This window comes from Perca flavescens, chromosome 17 (genome assembly GCF_004354835.1).
Source record: "Perca flavescens isolate YP-PL-M2 chromosome 17, PFLA_1.0, whole genome shotgun sequence".
In the NCBI taxonomy this organism is placed as follows: Eukaryota; Metazoa; Chordata; class Actinopteri; order Perciformes; family Percidae; genus Perca; species Perca flavescens.
The window spans coordinates 7,560,154-7,580,306 of record NC_041347.1 but is presented as its reverse complement, the minus strand read 5'-3'; the positions used below and the strand labels follow the sequence as shown (position 1 = coordinate 7,580,306).

The 20,153-nt window shown below is 40.4% G+C and overlaps 1 protein-coding gene across 1 annotated transcript in view; it reads left to right on the top strand.

The window, feature by feature from the left end:
• Positions 1-20,153, top strand: part of col13a1 (collagen, type XIII, alpha 1) — a 158,111-nt gene that overhangs the window by 90,626 nt on the left and 47,332 nt on the right. The window contains exons 7-18 of the mRNA XM_028604073.1: positions 100-150; positions 4,063-4,098; positions 6,051-6,077; positions 6,361-6,387; positions 8,545-8,571; positions 8,667-8,693; positions 9,215-9,241; positions 12,963-13,004; positions 16,993-17,085; positions 18,906-18,947; positions 19,065-19,082; positions 19,609-19,635. Of these exons, the coding sequence (XP_028459874.1) occupies positions 100-150; positions 4,063-4,098; positions 6,051-6,077; positions 6,361-6,387; positions 8,545-8,571; positions 8,667-8,693; positions 9,215-9,241; positions 12,963-13,004; positions 16,993-17,085; positions 18,906-18,947; positions 19,065-19,082; positions 19,609-19,635 (444 nt within the window). The remainder of the gene's footprint in view (positions 1-99; positions 151-4,062; positions 4,099-6,050; positions 6,078-6,360; positions 6,388-8,544; positions 8,572-8,666; positions 8,694-9,214; positions 9,242-12,962; positions 13,005-16,992; positions 17,086-18,905; positions 18,948-19,064; positions 19,083-19,608; positions 19,636-20,153) is intronic.

Genomic DNA, 20,153 nt, shown 5'->3' with positions numbered 1-20,153 from the left:
CCTGCGCTATATCTATTTACCTTTGGAGGAATGCATCTATGTGCTGAATTTCTCCAATAATATCTTCCTATTTCTTCCTCTCTTTCTATCTGTCTATAGGGAGCACCAGGCGAGCCAGGTCTGTCTATCATTGGACCAAGAGGACCTCCTGTAAGTGTCTTCACCTCCTCTCTCTGCACCTAATAAACCACTTATCTTGAATCAGTGCTGCCTGCCTGCACGTCAAGCTTTTTTTTTATTAGCTTCCATTTTACTAGACCTCTGCTTAACACATCAGGTTCTTGAACGCTAACAGACTTTTCAGTTACGTTGGTTAAACTAGACAAATGGAGAGACTTCTTTCCAGGCTTGTGGGCTACTGGCTCGGGGGTTATGTTAGCCCAGCCAATCATATGTATGCACCACAAATGATAGAATAATACAATGGAATAACAGACTGTGTGGATACAGCAGCATTGTTCGAGGAGCTGGGATTTGGCCATAAATTGTATCATTAGTCATTCTTCCTTTAAGCCCAGTTCAGACCAAATATTGGAGACAAAACCATTTCACAACGTTGCAGGAAAATGTTGCAGCAGTCTGAACCGGCCCGTCTCAGCTCGACTCAAACCAGCCGATGGTTTCGCTGCGACTCAGCTGGTCAATCGCAGAGGCTGATTTTAGAACGCAAGAGACGTCGCCTGTTTCCAAAGCCAATAGAAGAAGTCAGCTGGTAAAGTTAGCTTAGCTTTATAGAAATAAAATGATCCATAATCCATTTTACTTTTATGTTACAAACAGCTAGTCGAAATGGCAGAGTTTTAGACGGAGCCACAACAACTGGCTGAAAGCCAAGTAACGTTATATGGTCAAGCCAGATATAGAGAGACTGAAGAGAGAGAGAGCCCAGCGGTGTTAGAACTAAGCCGTGAATCACAGAAATAAAACGTGTTTTGGTGTTATATATTTATTTATTTATTTTTATCTGAGGTGCAGTCGGAACAGATGTGTTTTTAGCCTTCGTCGGAAGATGTGTAGGCTTTCGGCCATCATGATGTCAATAGGGAGCTTGTTCCACCATTTAGGAGCCAGGACAGCAAACAGTCATGATTTCGATGAGTGATTTGTACCTTGCGAGTTCTCCCTCGCTGTGAGGGGGCAGCGAGCAGGTTGGCTGATGCAGAGCAGAGTGGGTGGGTTAGGGTATAGGGTTTGACCATGTCCTGGATGTATCCTGGGGCTGATCCGTTAGTGGCCCTGTATGTAAGTACGAGTGTCTTGAAGCGGATGCGGGCAGCAACTGGTAACCAGTGAAGAGAGCGGAGGGGCGGTGTAGTGGGAGAGAACTTGGGGAGGTTGATGACCAGTCGAGCTGCTGCGTTCTGAATGAGCTGCAGTGGCCGTACTACCATGCTATTAAGTACGCTAAAACAGTATGTGAGATTTTTAGTATGTCCAAAACCTTAGTTTGAAACTAATAGTACCTGAATAGCATACTATTTCCAGTAAAATATAACAGTATGCAATACTGAACACTACGATGGCATAAATATCCCACAATGCAATGCTGTAGTAGCAACATCTGTTCAAAACAGACAAATGGACAGAAACTGAGGAGCTCTGTAAGGTCAATAATGCTCTAATTTACATTTCAACATATTTAATTGTTGGTCTAGTGGTCTAATTTAAGCATTATCTGGCGACGCCGCTAGAGCGGACATCGGCATGGGTTACCATGGTTATGCGTATTCAATGGCAAGGAGGGTCTCAGGGAGTGATGATGAAAATGCTTAGTGCGTCCGAAAAAAGATACACACTTCTGTTTATTTACACAAAAGTATGTTGAACGTTAGTTTACATGTTGAGTATGTAGAGCAAAGTATGAGATTTCAGACGCAACCCTAGTCTTAATGGATCCTAAATTCTCTTGTTTTGAGGCCAAAGTTTCTTTTTGTTCTCCTTTTTAATTTCAGGAGGCCTGACTAGGCTACGTAGCCTAAAATGCCTTTTTCTGGATTATGGCCGAAGAGTCTAACCAATTGAAGTGGAGCACACATCTGTTATTCTAGTTGATGGTTCTTAAATCTGTAGCTGTGTGTGCCCACTCTTCCCAGATGGTAATAGGCATTTCTAATGAATAACAGGCTGTGGAGGAAGCTCTGTCTGACTGCTAAGTCCTGAACTTAGAGGGCCAGTCAGTCAGAAACACTGAGAAGCTAGTTTACCACAGCAGGTGAGATGGACATGAGAGACTCCAGCCGTGACCTTAGATGGAACAAGGGAGTTAAGTCAACAGAGAGGTGAGGAGAACGAGAGAAACTGACAGCTGAGGCAAGCCAAGCACCTTGATTTTTTTCGCCACATTGTCATTTCATCAGGCTAGATGTATGGATGTTAAGATATTTGCCAGAAAGGTTTACAACCTTACTTCTTGAGTGTATGGGCTGCAAATAAGTCATTTTATCGACTTCTTATGAAAATAATTCTTCTTTGCAAATGATGGGAAATGCACTTCCATGCTAGTTTGGAAGTCAGTGAGTGTGAAAGGTGAATTGTAAGCTTTTTTCTGGAGCTTTCAACCACATTTCATAGTCTTCATTAATGGATGGATCTTTTCAATTATAGTTTTAGAACAAATTCGTGTTGGGTGTAACATTTGAGTATGAAAGTTAATTCTTGACCTAAGGAATAGTGCTCTGACGTGCTCCACTTTATAGCGTTTAGCAGAGATTTGAACTCGTCTCAGGGTCTACTTGTCATCCCTGTTGGCATAAAAGTTGAGCATGAAAATTATTTCTTGACCTTAGAAATAGTATTTTGCCAAAACAGAAAAGATTTTACCTCATGCTGCACTTACTTGCTTTTTTTAAGAGCATTCAGCTGAATAGCACAGTCTTTATTGGAAGAGGGAGCACTTGTAGGATGTCTTCTTCATAATGACATAAACATTAGCATAAAAGCTCATTCTTGATGTGGCCGGTTAGCCCAGTTGGTAGAGCAGGCGCATCATGTGCAGAGATATATTCCTCGATCCACAAAGTCCAGGGTTTGAATCTGACCTTTGACAGTTTTCCTGCATGTCTACCCCCCTGTCTCCCCTTTCATATCTCAGCTTGCCTCTCTAATCAAGGCAGAAATGCCCCAAAATAAAAAAAATTAATTCTTGATTTTGGAAATTCTATTTTATCAAAACAAATGTTTGACTCAAGGTCAACTTTTTTTTGGAGCTTTCAGCAACATCTCACAGGCTTCATCAGCAGATGGAGCTTCTAGGCCTTCTTGTTCATGTTGGCTGAAAAGTTGAGTGTGAAAAGAAATTTTCCTTTGACTAAAAAGAGAAATCTGAACTCACTAGTGCGACAAAAATATCCTTAGTCAACGTTCCCTGACTGCCTATTTTTCATAACTTGTAAAAACAGGTTTGTTGGAGTTTGCTCACAAGACTGTGAGAAGTTTGAAACTAACCTTGGACCTTGTGTTAAGAATTTTGTTTTTGTCAAGGTTTAAAATCCACCATGTCTGGCGTTTTTTCATACATCCCTGGGGACAGAAATCATCCAAAGCTCCCTGGAACTACCTCTGCTTCCAGACAATCTGTGTCATTAGTCAGGTCCCCCTGCTTGTAATTGTCTTTCTCTACATCCTTATTTCCTCCTCACCCTTCTTTTCCCGGGGATATTGAATGTCTTGCAGCAGTTTGAAAAGCAGGGTAAAAAAACTATGCTGATTAAAAACGCTGGCTAATTGTTATTGACATTCACTCATTAAGCTCGTCCACCTTTTCTCCCTAGTTGTTAATCTTTATTAGATTACTCTTTGTTCATTTCTTTTCAGTGTTCCATTTCAGCATCTAATTTCCTCCTGTGCCGACAGAACGCACTCACACACTGAATGTATTTCCCAGAGTCTTCAGTATCACTCCTTGCGTCAAAATCAATTTGGGTACTCACTAAATACCTCAGTGCAGTGGAGGGATGGGGGGTATAGAACTGTGAATCTTCTTCCACTGACCGGCTTCCAGGAGCTTTTTATGTCAGGCTTTCAGAAGTACAACAAACACATGTTTTTCTGTTTCCGTTTTAGGGACAACCTGGAACAAGAGGATTCCCAGGCTTCCCAGTAAGTCAGGACCATGCCGTCTGTCAGGTTGATACTGTACATTAGGGCTTTTGTCCCGATTTGATTCTTTAACAAATGATTGTTTTCCAAGAAGAATGTACATGTCACATTCATCTCACATGTCAGATAACATAAAAAAAAAAACATCTGTATAGTCACCCAATAAACATCTGACACACCTTTCCGTCACACACCCACACCCACACACACACACACACACACACACACACAAACACACACACACACACACACATACACAAACACATATACACACACCAAATCCAAAATACATAACATGTACAACAGTACATGGTGCTTTTATTTGACTTATACAGGCAAGACAGCAAAGCGTATATTAGAGTAGTAGAGTACACAGGATAATTATTAATTACCTTGGAATGAGGAGGAACAAAGCATGACCTAACTGCTAATAAATACTTCATATTTGAATATCTCTTGAATTTATAGTGATAAGAGATTGTACGTGTAAGTGAATTGAGTCGTGATTGCTAGATAGTATGCTAATGGATGGTTCCTTTTTATATGTAAATATAGATTCTATATGCCTTCTTAAAAAAGTGTTCCTGATGAACACTGAATGAGCTGCCAAATAACACACAACCAATGACTAATGAGTACTTTTTTTATTTAATACATAATAGAAGAAATAAGTGTCCCTTCAAGTTAGGTGGGGCATCATACTGAATTAATATTAGAATTCTTTCATTTCTTCACTTTTGTGGTATGTTGTATGATGTAGATTGTGCATGAAAATATGTTGATCTATTAGATTAATTTTATTTTTCTTCAGTTTCTTAGCGTATTAACCATTGTATCTGTATCAAGATGTGCTCAAAAGACTAAAACAAAAAGTTTGATCCCTTTAATGGAGCTTTATCTCTTCTCAAGCTACTATTTCAGTCAGGCAGGCACTGGCTTTCATTTGTTCTAAATTGAGAATACAAACTCACAGGATTGTAGGCAAAAAAACAACAGAAAACATGATTTATTCTGACAGATAGAGGTGTTTTCTATTAAAGCTTTAGTCCGCAACTTAATTAACTTATTAATGAACAAGCCACATTCATGCCGTAGCCAAATGAGTTGCTACAAAGCTAATTAAGACTATCAGCTCCACACAACTCTCTCTGGATTTGTCAGTATGACTATGTTCAGAACATTGTGGCGTCCGGTGAGGTTTTTTTTAATCCTCCGTGTCCTCCTTGGCTACTAGCAACTGGGTGGAGGAGGGGGGAGGGGAGTGGTGTGCGATCACGGAAGGCTGTATCATGTGGCTGCAACAACAGAATTTTTCTCATTACTTTCTTCAGGGGCGAGACAAAAACTACGCACTATAGCTGTAAAAGCAATGCAAGCCATGAAAAATCTTTTTTGTCTCAGCCGACTGACTGAAGTGCTGCTCAGCCAGCTAAATATATATAAATAAATGACACTACTAATCAATCAGTATTGCTGCAATATAACTTCCGGCCACCATTGGCAGCAGTGAGGGCTGTTAAACAGCTCTCAAGTCGGGTGGGTGAAGAAGAAAATGTATTTTGTTATTCTACCCAAGGTACATAGGTAGCAACCCTGAAATTCGCCATGCAATATTTTCAACATTCCTCCCTCAACTAAATTGGTGAGATCCTGTGCAACTGATATTTCTGAGTTCTGTAAAAGTCTAGATAGATAGAGTCCTATCCAGGCCCGTGATGCATAGCATGACAATCCTGAATGGCTAATTGTAACTCACATTTCACTTTACTACCCAAATCACTTAATAAATCTTCATTGACACCACCTCAGCGTTTTACTTTAATCGCTAAGTATTTAACGAGTATTTGCAAATAGCCAGGTTTCTAACTGATGTTTTAATGGGACCAGTTGGTGAAGTAATTTGTGTGATCTCCATATGTACTCAAACACTTCCTTCTCTTCTTTGATCCTAGGGTCCAATTGGCTTGGATGGCAAATCTGTGAGTTTCCCCAAGTTCCTGTCAAAAAGTGAAATAACTGAGTAATGGAGTGCTTCGTCAGTGCCCAGAACCCAGCACTCTGTGATGATAATGAGCATAATTAAGCTAAGAATGATTATGGTCATTATTGTAATAAAATCTCTATTAGTGTCATTACTGTTATTATAGGGTGGGGTTAAACATGCTATGGATATTTCTAAGACCTTTTTTCCAAGGAAATCAAGTGGGGGTATCTGTTTAGATGGATTTAATTATTATATCACCTGTTTTAATGTTCACACAGGGACAGAGCGGACCGAAGGGAGACATGGTAAGCATTCCTTACATTTGTCAGAAACATATACACTATATTACCTTCACCACTGGTCAACCCCTCGTTGAGCCCATAAAACGTGAATATACTCTTGAAATTTACACCAACAAGCCAAAGAAAATATGAAATAATTGCATTGAACCTTGTTTTGCTGTTAAGGTCAGTTAGCTGCCTGTTTATTTTGTACCCACAAAGTTATAAGAAAAACAGAGTGGTGGCCTGATTTACGCCACCCAGTAATGGGCTAACAGTGGGTTGAATACAGTAGGGAAAAGGCTGACAGGTGGGAGCTGTTTGCCCCACTCTGGCTTTCAATCAGGGTTAGTAGGTACAACTCTGACTAACTGAAATGGGCACTAAGGGATTTTAGATAGTGCTCACTGAGGCTTGGAGGATTTGATGCCTCAAGCATTTTCTTCACCATTAACATTGTATATCCCATACTCATTGACACCTTATTAGTCATACAATAAGCATCATGTTGCAGATAAGGCAGGACTAGGCTTTTAAAATCATCCATTTCAGCATCGTTTGTAACCAATGATCTGAAGAGGACTTACTGTGGCTGACTCTCAGCTATTACAGAGCCAAAGTAACTTTGCAGATTCCCATTATTCACAGGTTATTTAAGTTTATGTTCATGAGTTTCTATGCAGAAAGTAGTGAGTCCTTTGCGTCCTTTAGGTGGAAAATAAAGGTGTGGAGGTCAGCATTATGCTTCGGTCCCAGACCTCTAATGTTCCTCTTTTTATTAAACTTAACTATGATCTTTCCCTTTCCCTTAACCAAGAACTGTAGCTGTCTAAACTTAAATATACCTTAACCCAGTGATTCCTAAACCTTTTCTGCAGGGGCCCCCTTTTGTAAATACAAATATTTTCAAGCGAGACCCAATACGATTCCACTTGGCAGTGGCCTCCTAACTGTAGAACGAATTGTGGTCACCACTTCGGATTTTCTTGCCTTCATTTTGGTTGTCGTGGCTGTGTTTGGTGTAGCTTCATCATCTGCTTTACGTTTACATGACAGTCCTTTCACAAACTTGTCCATACTTTGCTAGCAGTGCAGCAGAACTTTGCATTAATTATGGCAGTTAAGGCAGTGGTTCCCAGTTTGAGAACCACCACCTTAACCAAAGTTTACCTGCCATAACCATAATCCTTCAGTGCTCTTAACCATAAGATGCCATGCGCAGGTATTGTAAAGCAAAAGACTACAAAGCAAGAATAAAAAAAAAATTAAAAATAAAGAAACATTGTTATTGGATGTGTTTTAAGTTTTCACAGAATCATCCAAAACAACAAATCTATGCTGTTGTCTGGTGATAGGGGTGGGAACACACCTCACTCTAACTGTTGGAGTTTCTTCAACTGGCCATATTCTCCACCAATTTGGATCTTCCTCTGGAATTATTACCAGCTTCAAAACAGATTTGCAGTATAAAAGAGCTCTGTTCTTCTTGAATGATGTTGAGGTGTAGATCATTTTAGTGTTGTCCAGCTGAGGTTGATGCTCTGGCTTTTATCATGCCCACTGCTGTTTGCCTCTGCTTGAAGACCATTACTCTTGCTCAGGAAGGGGGTTTGTTTTTTGAAGCAGGACAGCTCCAGTGAACTCAATGCCAGTACAAATGACAACATTTCCAGGAGGCAGAGTAGGGTTGGATACTGTTGAAATAATGTTAAATGTAATGAGCTCCTGTTTCTTAGTCTCCTTCCTGACGAATGTCAAGGAGTATTAAAAAGAGCTTTGAGGGGTTGTCTGGTAAATGTATGGAGATGCTGTTGCCTTCAGAAAGTAGCTTTGGAGCTGCTGAGCCTGTGGGGTCACCAGCATGGGGTGCACTGGATGTGTCCTACTGGGCCCTCTCCCTGAGTCCATTAATCAACCAGTCGCTGAGCTCTGACAGCTACTTACACTGGGCACGCCCCAGGGCCTGCTGGGAAGTCAAACTAACTGCCTTCGCACAGAACAAGTAATTGGAATGGACTCCTGTAACAGCTAATTCATCAGTTTGATTGATACCTTGACATGTTTACTTATTTCACTCATGTTTATTGGAGGTATATGTGTTCAGTCATATTGAATTCTTTGTGAAGCTGCACATCTATGCCTTAACTGCATTCAAGACCGAGTGTTGCTGTTGTCTTTCAGGGGCAGCGTGGTGCTAAAGGAATCCCAGTAAGTTTGTGAAGTCTGATATCAGTCCCGAGATCATAACCTGCTGCTTAACCACTTAGTTATCTCATTCACCTGTGTTCTTGTTGTTTTTCTAGGGGGAACCTGGACCCAAAGGGGAAAAGGTGAGACATGGTTTCCAGTAGTAGACAATTTTGCCAAGTAACACATCCAATAGTTTACCAGCCAGCGGTAGTGGAAGAACTATTCCGATTCTTTACTTTACTGTTACTGTTTATTTACTGTGAAAGCAGTATTCCAGAAAATTAGCATTGCATTTCATACAGTTAAGGGAATACTGCAGAGAGGGATTACAAAAGAAATGTTCAAAATCAAAGCAGCAAAGCTTGAGATTCTGACTTTTAGTCCCTAGCATGGGCAAATCACCTCCAAAACACTGCATTTCCCAAAATGCAAGATGATAGATTTTTGTTAAAACATCTTTGCCTGGTAAACACCTCTTTTAACCCTTGTGTTGTCCCGTCAGCCTTGTTTTTGACGTTTTTGACGCTTGTTTTTGCTTTTTCCAACATTTTATATTGTAAAATTTGACCCTCAGTTAGTAACAAAACCTTATGGTATAAATTTGTAGTCGCCAAAATAAAAGTCTTTTTTTCTGATTGAACTTTCTTTCTCTTCTCCCCAGGGCGTATGTGGAGACTACACACACCGGGTATGGAAACATTATTGTGGAACTAATTCTTTGACATTACAGTTTAACCAAAAGCACTTCATCATTAGTGTCTATGCTAAAAATTATTATAATCTGCCTACTGTATTGTAATATGTGTTAATATCATGATCATAGACTGTAAAAAATTAGTGGACGTAGTATCGGTGACGTCACTCATAGGTTTATGGACTGCAGTTTTGAAGCCTTGAGCAATTTGGACATTCCGCACGTGAAGATTTTTGACGAGAAGGTGGAGCTGGGGAGGATGACGCAGCCAAGCCAGTGTTGTTAATGGTTGCAATGGCGCTGCGCTGCGCTAAATCCTAAAGGAGGAAAGTTGCCGATTTTCAACCCTTCTGAAGGAGTCATCCAGTGGAGATTTACCGGCGGGTAAACGCGGTCCTCTGGGTAGTGGCAGTACAGAAAATCAGCAGACTCTCCCTTAAGTTACCAGCTGCTGCTACTGCTAGCTAGCTAGCTTGGTTGGTTAACTGTGATGAAGTGAAAACACACACAGTGAGAGGGGTCAGAGTTTAAGATGAAATTATGGACAAAACCCAAAAACAAGTTGTCATTTTAATGTCCACAGTGTTAGAATGGTTAGCATTGCTAAGCCTATGTCCTGATTAACAGGTCCTAAAGCATCCCCTGCTTTATCGTCTATTTTAAAATAAATGGGACCATAAATTACAAAGTGAACATCTTGCTGTATTGAAGAAGACTTGAAACTAGCGATTAAGACCAGAAACTCAATATGAAAATGTTTACTGAGGTAATAAATCAAAGCAGAAGTAGGGTCATTTTCTCATAGACCTTTATAAAAACTTCTTTTCGGAGCCAGTGGAGTCGCCCCCTGCTGGAAATGAGATAGAATTAACATTTAAGGCTTCAGTTTTTATAGATGTGAAGGATCGTCCATTATTTTTACAGTCTATGATTATGACACAAACTGAACCTTTACTGTTGTCCATCCTACATTGTATAACACACATCTCTCACAGGTCCACATGCATTTTTGCAGTCTTATAATGTCAGAACAGAATAGAAAAGTAAAGTTGGAAGGAGAGAAAACTACTACAGAAGCTGACAGATAAATGGCTGGTAGCACATTGATGGGTAGCACATGCAGAGCTCTGCAGTTCTTTGGCCAGACGTCTCTGGGGTTTGGCTAGTTGAGAGAAAACCAGGCAATTACCGGCGGCCTGCTGAAGCACTACGTGATAAGAGCCTGTGTGTGCGGTGCCAAGAATAAGAGTCTCTTGTGTAAAGGGGGATTTTTCAGATAGTCCAATTCCAGCCTAATTCAACCTTTCAGTTATTAAACTGCTCCTGCTAAGATGATCAAAGTTGGTTTTTTTTTTGTCATACTTTGCTATTGCCATGACATTTATTCTACTATGAAGCTCCCATTTTTAAATGCCCCTCCAAATAATAATGCACAATGCTGAAATGGTTATCAATAATGTGTCATGTTGTGATACACATCTCTGGACAGGGCCCAGAGAGGATTTCAGGTTTGATATCTTTAGCCCCCCCACCCCATCCCTTTTCTAACAAGCTGTATGCCTGTTGAATTTGTTTTTCATACACTTTTCAGAGACCCCTGCAGCAGTCTGTATGGGAGGTCCATTCCCAGTGTCTGCTAACACTTCAGGCCTCTATCCTATAGTGAGACCCTTGGGGGTTGGGGGGTTACTGTAGGTGGAGGTAAAATGCTTAGTGTTTAGAGATTTTGCCTTTCAGGACAAAGCCAGCTAATATTTTTTTGTGTTTTTGTGTAATGTGTATTTCAGCAGAAGCCCCACTGTTAAAAGAATAGTTTAACATTTTGGGAAATATGTCAATTCATATCAAGTGCAAAGCTGGAGTCAGGACAGGGTTAGCCTAGCTTAGCATAAAGGGAAACAGCTAGCCTGGCTCCGTCCAAAGTGAAAAGATAAACCTACAAACAACTACAGTATAAAGCTGACTGTTAACAGGCTGTATCTCTTTTGTTTAATTCGAACAGAAAGACACATTCACGCAATTTCTTGAAAGACCATAGTTTATTTCTCTCTATAGCACGAGTTTGTCATAATACCCAAAGTTCTGATTCATGAATTGCTATTTTACGTTTGTGTTCACATCAAAAGCTAAACCAAGAGGACACATCATGAGACTTAGCAGGTGTTATCTTTTTTTTAACTATGCACAGAGCCAGGCTAGCTGCTTCCAGTATTTATGCTAAGCTAGGCTAACCACACCTTGACTCCAGCTCTGTACTGTACACAAAGACGTGAGATTAATATCCCTCTGAACATCTCACCCTCGGAAAGCAAAAAAAAAACTACAGTTTAAGCTATTCCTTTAAAACGGAAACCATCTTAAATTCAGGCTCCAGGAGACATGACTCACTTGTTGTGTGGTTAGACAATGGCTTGTTGCCACCATTACCAGCACTGACTGAAATGACCACTTCCCTGGTGTGTAGGGCCTCTTTGTGCAGGATCTTCCTCTGAAAACCCTGGCTGCCTTGCGCTCCAGTCAGGCTCTGATGTTGAAGGTTTGTGGGTGCCACCAAACACCCAGATAGATAACCCTCAGTGGGGGTGTCACCTAGTCCTGCCGCAAAGAGAGCCAGTGCCGAAGAGCCAAGGCACTCCTCAGCCCTCGGCTCTCCACCCAACACCAAAAAAAAGATCAATGTGGTGATGAGGAAAATATATATGAAATTAATGTTACATAATATGCAGTTAGAATCTCTTTGTTCCTGGAATTAAGGTTAATTGTGCAGCTGCAGAAGCACAGGGATGCCAATATTAAAATAAAATCAGTGAATTTGATTTTCTTGTTCCATTTGGAAAATAAAAATTCAACTTCAAATTTGATTCAATCACAAATATGGCAATGTTATGCAATTTGAAATCAAAATGTATTTTGCTCTGTTATTAATCACACAGAATGTAAAAAAGGTAATGACTACAGTCAAAATGGTACTGTAAGAAAACAGCTGAAAATGTGTAGGATGAAGCTATGTGCCTACTCAGTTCATAATAAACAACCTATTTGAGGTCAAAAGGAAAAAATATGTTTAAGAGTACACACAAAAATATTTTTCAATGGAGTTTGTATTTTACTTAATTTCCAACAAACTATTTCTTTAGATTTTTTACAAACATAACTTTAACATAATTGGACAAATTTCTATTTCACTAAATGATTTCACTTTAATATTGGCTGCTTCTGACTTCTATACATTTAAACCCAATGTGGTGGATAGCTGGAAATGGTGAGGGATAAAGCAGCACACTTGCCTACTTGCTACATTTATACCCCTACTTATATTTACTTATAACATTCTGTATATATTTCCATAGTAATAGTATTATTGTTATTTTTGGCTTTCAACTGATCTACCTAAACATAGTGTGATTGACCACACAACAAAAAGAAGTATGTTCCAAGACTGATATATATATATATATATATATATATATATGTGTATGTATGTTAGAGTAGTGAATACTTCTTTTGGGGTTTTAGGTATTGGGTGAATGTAGTATTTACTTTAAAGGTTGCTGCATAGTAAAAATTGTGGAAATATGTACGCTGTGTAAAAAGTAGGCAAGTTGCATGCTGCTGGTTCTACTTGGTGTCATCGGGGAAATGTAGCTATAAGCGGGATCATACCTGTTCCGTCCTGTCCTAAACTTGTATCTGATCACGCTGGTCATCTCAACAGAAGCGGCGTATTGTGCAGCCCTGTGCTGGACAGTTGGCCACAGTAAGTCTGGTTGTGCAATGGAACTGTGCTGCTGTACTCTCTTTGTGGCAAGACTGGCGCCCACCTCTGCTCCGCTGCAATCTAGGGGCCTGGCTTACTGTTAATGGGGACAATGATGCACAGAAATCCTGAATAGGGGATGCTTGGTGATTTGCAACAAACACACTCTAACAGTATCTAAGAAATTTTCAAGCGTTCACATTCTTTTGATATAAAGAAGCATCACAGGACATCAACCATCCCCTTTGCCACTCCAAGCCCGTAGTTTGCTGTGCTGGTGCCTTTTCTTGTCTTTCCTTTCTTCAGCTTTGTTTCCTTTTTCTCTCTAATTTGCCCTCCCATTTCCTTGCTTTTCACTATGATGTTCTATTTCTCTTTTTCCTCCATATACCGCCCCCCCTCCCTCCTTCGTTCTCCTGGTTCTACCCCATTCCTTTCTGTGGCCTCCTGGTGACCTTTGCCCTGTGATCTTTTTGCACCGCTGGCCACCTGTGCTTTGTGACTTCCCCCAGCAGATGTTGCCCATCACCGTGCGCAACATGCCCTCAATAAGCCCTCTAATCCTAAAACGCCTCAAGGTACAATTCTCTCTGCCCCCTACTTGCCCCCTCCTCTCTTTCCTCCCTGTGGATGCCAACCGCCATCAACCGTCGCCGAAACCTCCCCAACCCTCCTCCGCCGTCATGCTGTAATTAACCAACTTTTGGCTGCTATTGCTTCTGAATGTTGAGTCATCTTCAAGGCCTTTGCTGTCAGTGATGACAAAAATAATTGTAGTTAAAACTATCCATTGTAGTTTTAAGCAGACTTAGCCAATGGCATGAATAGACAACAAATACAAATGGACACGCCAGATGAAATTAGCTCATTAGCTAACTGGTACATTTACATTAAGGTGGAAACTAAAATGTTGGTTAAGGTGCACTGTTCCTGGTAAATAAATAATAATAAATACATAAATAAATAATAAAATTGCAATTCAACAAAGCACTCAACAATCCACTGATAAATCACCAAAATGTATAAAAAAATCTTTTAATGCGTATAACAAATACAATACAAATATACAGTCCTAGCATCAACAGACAAAATGGACTTCCATAGTGTTAAGAGTTCATATTGCCTCCCTCTATAATGCATCAGAGATCAGCCAATCAGTGTTGACCAGCTGATGGACTGGGGTTTCTATCATAATGAGACTAGAACAATGGGTGATTTTCTTTTCTTTTTCTGGAATGTTCTGTCATGCAGTCAAATTGTGCAGAACAGCACATTTTATTATCAGCTATTGGCAGCTGCACTCTACCCATAGCAATGTGTGTGTAACCCCTGGGAAAAGCCTAACATGTCCAGAGACATAAATCTTATCTGGACGCAGAGTAGGAATGATAAAATATGGATCTAACATGAATGGATATGTTCTCCATTATCTAAGAATAGAAGCTTGGCAGCGCTCTATGGTCCTGAGCTACTGTACATGTGTGTTCTCCTACAATAACACAGTGATTGCTGAGTGACTGAAGTAAGGCCAGCGCTTTGTGTTAGGAACTTCTCTAAGTCGGACCACATGTGCAAATAAATCATGTACTGTAGCACAATGCATTCAATTTCACGCCATACAAACTTCTTCCCCTCAATAATGATGCATATTTCCATATGGGGGTGTCTTCTCTATAAAACATTGACTCGTAGCAATCAAGAAATAGATTTTATGAGCTCCAAAAGATGAGTAGCGGAAATTATTATAGAGTGAAACAAAGGAGGAGCAGATTCAGGACGAGTAGCAGCCAGCCAGATTTATTTCAGCCGTTGAGGTGTATTTATTATCTTCATATCCTGTGCTCGTTGTAAATTTCCTTTATTTGATTTTGTTTAGTCTTGGCTTTGGTTTGAGGTCATTCCCAGGGTTCTGGCTGTCAGTGGGCAGTCTTCAGAATGATCACACAGATTAGCAGTACATAAAAAAAAGAAGAAGCTGCAGGAAAGATCAATGTCAAAATTACATTCATTCATTTCAAATACAAAGCATAATACTTAATGCTTTTACAGATCTTCTCTAATCTCTAATTTAATCTTTTTTTTACCCAATGGAAATTTAAATTTAGAAAAGCTGGACTACCTTTGACAACTAGTCCTTGGAAAATGAGAGATCCAGGAACATTCATTCTATTTAGCTTGTCAAAAAGTTCAAATAACTACCTCCGTGTCCCATATGGCCCAGTGCCTTGCTCTCCAAACAAAGGTAGTCCCTAAAAGGAAAGCACTTTCTGCACTCACTAGCTGTCTCTGGAGCTTTTCGACTCCATTCGCCTTGATCAGCTTAAAGCACTTGCTCAGGTGTTATCACAAATCATAAGCCCTGTCTCTGTTAAAAGATGGACTCTTTCCTCAGATGTGAAGGTCCTCCTTGACCTGGTCAATGACTTTGATCACTTCTCAGTTGCAGCAGTGATTGTTTTGGTCTCATGTTCGCAGAGATATTGACTGTCGCAGTGGGTTCGGTTGGCCCTCCGTGTGACCAGTTTCCTGGCCCTTAGGTCAAGGTCAAGGTCAAGGTAACTTTATTATCCCCGAGGGGCAATTATTTGTACAGCCAGCAGACACACATAAAGACAAGACAAACAACAACAACAGCAAAACATAAAATACCCACAATATCTAATCCAGGGTCCAAGGGTACTTAAGGTACTTTGACCCCATTTACAAAGAAGTGCTCAAAGTCAGCAGACGGCTGAAGAAAGATCAAGAATGTCACTCACATTTAGTTATCACGTTTGAATGCACATAATATTCCGGTAATATTCCTTAAAAAAGACGATATTTCGACTAAGCTGTTTACATGGCTAATGAAAGTTAATATTCCACTAATATTCCCGTTTACATGTAGCCGTGCAAAATACGATTTTTCACCAGTGGCAGACTTGATTGACCGTGTGAACACAGCGTCCCTCTTTCATTCCTTCAACCAGGTTCTTGAAAAGGTCGGTGTTGCGATGTTTGCTCATATCCAAAAACCTGTTGATATCCAAGCATCTGATAATATTTAAAAGTAGCTGTGTTTTTTCATCTTTTCTTTTGGCCATGCATCTCTACTGCAGCCTTGCAAAATGGTTGGTTTGTGTACAACAACCATAGCAACATACAGAGCTGACCGTAAGCCGTAAACAGGCAAGAGGCCATAAACTGGGGTAAAAACCCCGATGGAGACACATATTCCAAATGCGCTGTATACATGTCCAAAGAATGCTATCCCACATGTCTTAATCGGAAAATGCTAAATTCGGAAAAAGGCCTCATATAGAACGGAATATGCTTTTTACATGACCTGTATCAAAGACAGAATATTGTCATATCCGGAGGAATATTGGTGTGCATGTAAACATACTCAATGTCTCCTTGAAAAGAGACAGTGCTTATGACTTCGAACCCATTTTTCACTACATGACCAAAGTTCCGTACTCCGTATTACAAAATTTCTAGTCAATGCTGTGACCAGTTTTGGTCTCATATTCACTAACGTTGTCTGCATTTGGTGCTCTTCCACTGGTCATGGCAGCTAGTTACAACATTGATTAGGAAAGTGTCAAAGTCATCAATCAGTGTCATTGAAAAAAAGTTCTGCACCAAGCTCACGTCATCTGATGCTGTGACCAGTTTTGTCTCATATTCATAGTCACCTATATCTGCCTCTGGTGCCCTTCCTGCCCAGGGTACTTGCTAAGACCCTGTCACAAGGGTCCTTGATCATGTCCTAACACCTGAGCGAGCTAAATACCTTAAAGTCTATTGGATATGGTAAAATCCCTGGAACAGAATTAACCTTGAGTTTGGAATATTTGATCCCAGATATGTGTTCCAAAGGCTTACCTTCCTCTCTGCAACCCCCCTGCTGCAGTTTTTTGTGGTGTTGTGTGAGGTTGTTGTGTTGGCATGGCCAGTGTGGCGAGGCATGCTCCAGCATCGAAGGTTGTAACTCAAGGTCTCCCAGCAGGGCGAGCCTGGAGCGCAGGGACCACCGGGACCTCCAGGACCCCCAGGACTCCCAGGGACCCCAGGCCTGAATGGAGCCACTGGTCCAATGGTGAGTCCCAGTCTGAGTTCAACCAGCAATCAAAATTCTACCTTTACAACTTTTAAATAGCCACATTGAAAATCATTTCAATCTTTGCACAAACAACAGAAGTTGTTGGACAGAGACTCAAAAACAGCATAAACTGAACTTGGGTCAAAGGTCATTTGTTGTTTGAACACTCTACATAATGAGGGTATACAACATCAACAACCCCTAACAGGTTACGGCCCGGCTGGCAGAAATGTTGCATTAGCAAGACAAGAGAGTATCAGTCACAAAACATAAGGAAAGGATATGCATGGGTTACTGTAACTTTCCAATGATAGGGATGTCAGTCAATAAATCACACATCCATCTATGATGGCGAAAGGGTATGTGTGAGATAATGTATAAAGTATGAGGTTTGTGGATGGGGATGCCTTGTATGACATAAGTGAAAGTATGTTGGTTTGTTTGTGTTATTTACATTTAAAACAATAAAAACACTTTGAAATAAAAAAATCCATCTATGATGGCAATTTTGAAATAATTTTAGGGCTTTGTTTCCTCCCTGTGGACACATTTGTGTCATGTGAGAGTTATCATAATTACCAGTTTCCATCTTGAAAATGGGGGCTCCAAAATATTGTTAATTTTTGAAATTTTTAACCCATGGTTTGGAGTAATTTCACTCTAGGCTGCTTTGCACCTTGACCTCGAGCCAAACAACCCCCAATAAACTTTTTCCCCCTTGTTATAACGTTGGTCAAGTTAGCGTTATCAGCTGGTTAGCTTAGTGCAGGCACTAATGGACCCACGTTTGTATCTCGTAATTAACCCCACTAATAATGCCCCGATTGATACCAATCGTCTAGACTAGTACAAATATTTCATGTATTTATAAATTAGAAAGTTTGTAACTACACCAGAAGTATATTTAAATAACACTTGCCTGATAGATACTCCTCACGGCTGCTATCGCGCGAGATCCTGCGACATCCCGCGACATCACATTACTTGTAGCTCCTCGTCTGTGTATTCAGGCTCAAATAGGTACGGTCGACCTTCGAAATTGAGCCACTCATTGTCGCGTTCGATGCTTACCTCTGACTCTGCCATTTTCTTGATCTATTCTGCTGTTTCCTGCTTGGTAGTCTCTTCCGGCAATATATGTTGTGCTCTGTGCGTGATCTCGCGTGATGAACAAATAAGACAGAAAGTTAGTTTTATAAGTCTTACCTACTGCACCTTTAAGGGGTCCTTGGCTTAAAAACGTTCAAGACCCCTGGATAAAAGCAATTGAATTTAATAAAAATTGTGTAAAACTAATGCCCAGTATTTTCCCTCTCACTAAGCAAACTCTACAATCCTACAACAATCTTGAGCTGTACAATGTCATGAATCTTACAAATTATAAACATAATTTGGGGTTCTTTTCCAAGTTCACCATCCATCCCTACATGACCAGAACACATTCATGCTTTGGAAACTACAGAATATAGAGAATTGAAAACATTGTAAGAATGGGCAGATTCACAAGTCCTTTGCTCAGGGACACCATTAAAAGCTGTCTATGACTCAGCATTTTCAAAACTGTTGCAGCCTTAGCACATAAAACGACTCATCAGCTTTTCACTTAGACAACCAATAGAGCTGTTTAGTTTATAAAAGTTTAAGGTGCGAGTTCAAGTTCAAGCCTGATATTTTAGTGGGGAAATATTTAGGATTTACTGTCAGGCTCTCACTATCGCCACAAAAGGCTTAGTTGCATATACATATAGCACCATGGAACTGGTATGTTGGATAGTTTTGTAGATTCTGTGTTAAGAATGTTTGCTCTTTTCATACAGGGTAAGCCTGGTGAACCAGGCAAACCAGGAAAAGACCCAAGGGTAAGCTTTGGTTCAGTGATTCCTGAGCCCACCTATATTTTTCCAAAAAACTTCTCATTAGTGGACGTTTGTTGGTGTGACATTAACCTTCCTCTGATTTCTACATTTGTTCTGCAGCTTTTACCAGGCATGAAGGTAAACATATTTCTCTTCTTGTCCAAACAGCAAAATTACAATTCTGAAAAACGTGATTAGCATCACGGTGGCCTCTCATGATGACTCTAGAGTTATTACAGACAAACACAGTCAGGCTCAAATAAAACAAGCCACATGAAACGGGTATCAAGCCAAGATGTTTCCACTTGGTCTCTGTGCAGCTGCTCTGATATTCAAACCAACCCCACCTACACAGCAGAAACTCTCTGTGTCCTTTGGATGTGATGAGTAGATCTCCACATGATGCATTAATCATCACAGATTATTTAAAAGGGGGAATGTAGATTTTGAGGTCAGACAAACGGTCAGAGTCCTGTAAATGCCTCTCATTATGGAAAACAAGCCAGCAGGAAGTTGTCTCTCTTGTGATAGGCTTTAGCATGCAGCACCATCAGAAAATCATCTGGGTGGAATCGTGATTTTGAAGCCTTCAATTTCTTTTTCAATATTAAATACTGAAACACTGGCTGGAGATGTACACACTTTGTTTTTCTTTTCTCTAAAGGGTGAGCCAGGTGTGCCAGGAGAAAAGGTAAGCTGTCTTTTGTGTTTCACTTTTGAAAAAGTATATAGCATCCAGGATGTGGGTAGATTGGACAGCAAATACTTTTTCCAGTACACAATCTACTGTACACATTGTCAGTTGAGTAACTGATGGTTTATCCATCACGCACATAAAGCAATAACCATCTATTTCCATGAGTAACGGAAGACTTAGATGTATGTGTTTTAACGTACCTGCAGTAGGAAACCGGGACAGTCCCCGCTTTTGGTGACCTGTCCCCGGCTGGAGCTGTCCCCGGAAATGTCCCCGGTTTTCACTGTGACTGACAGACCCGAAATTGGAATGAAAGAAAGAAAACATTGACCGATTGTATAGTTGCACACCCTACACGCGCAGGCTCAAGACTGCCAGAGCAAGCGCTGCTCAGAGCTCAACTTCGGTAAAGTTAGAAAGATATTCAGATTCGAACTTCAGTGATCAATTACTCTACAGTGAAATGTTATTAAATCACAAACGACACATCTATCCCACCGTAGTAACGTAAA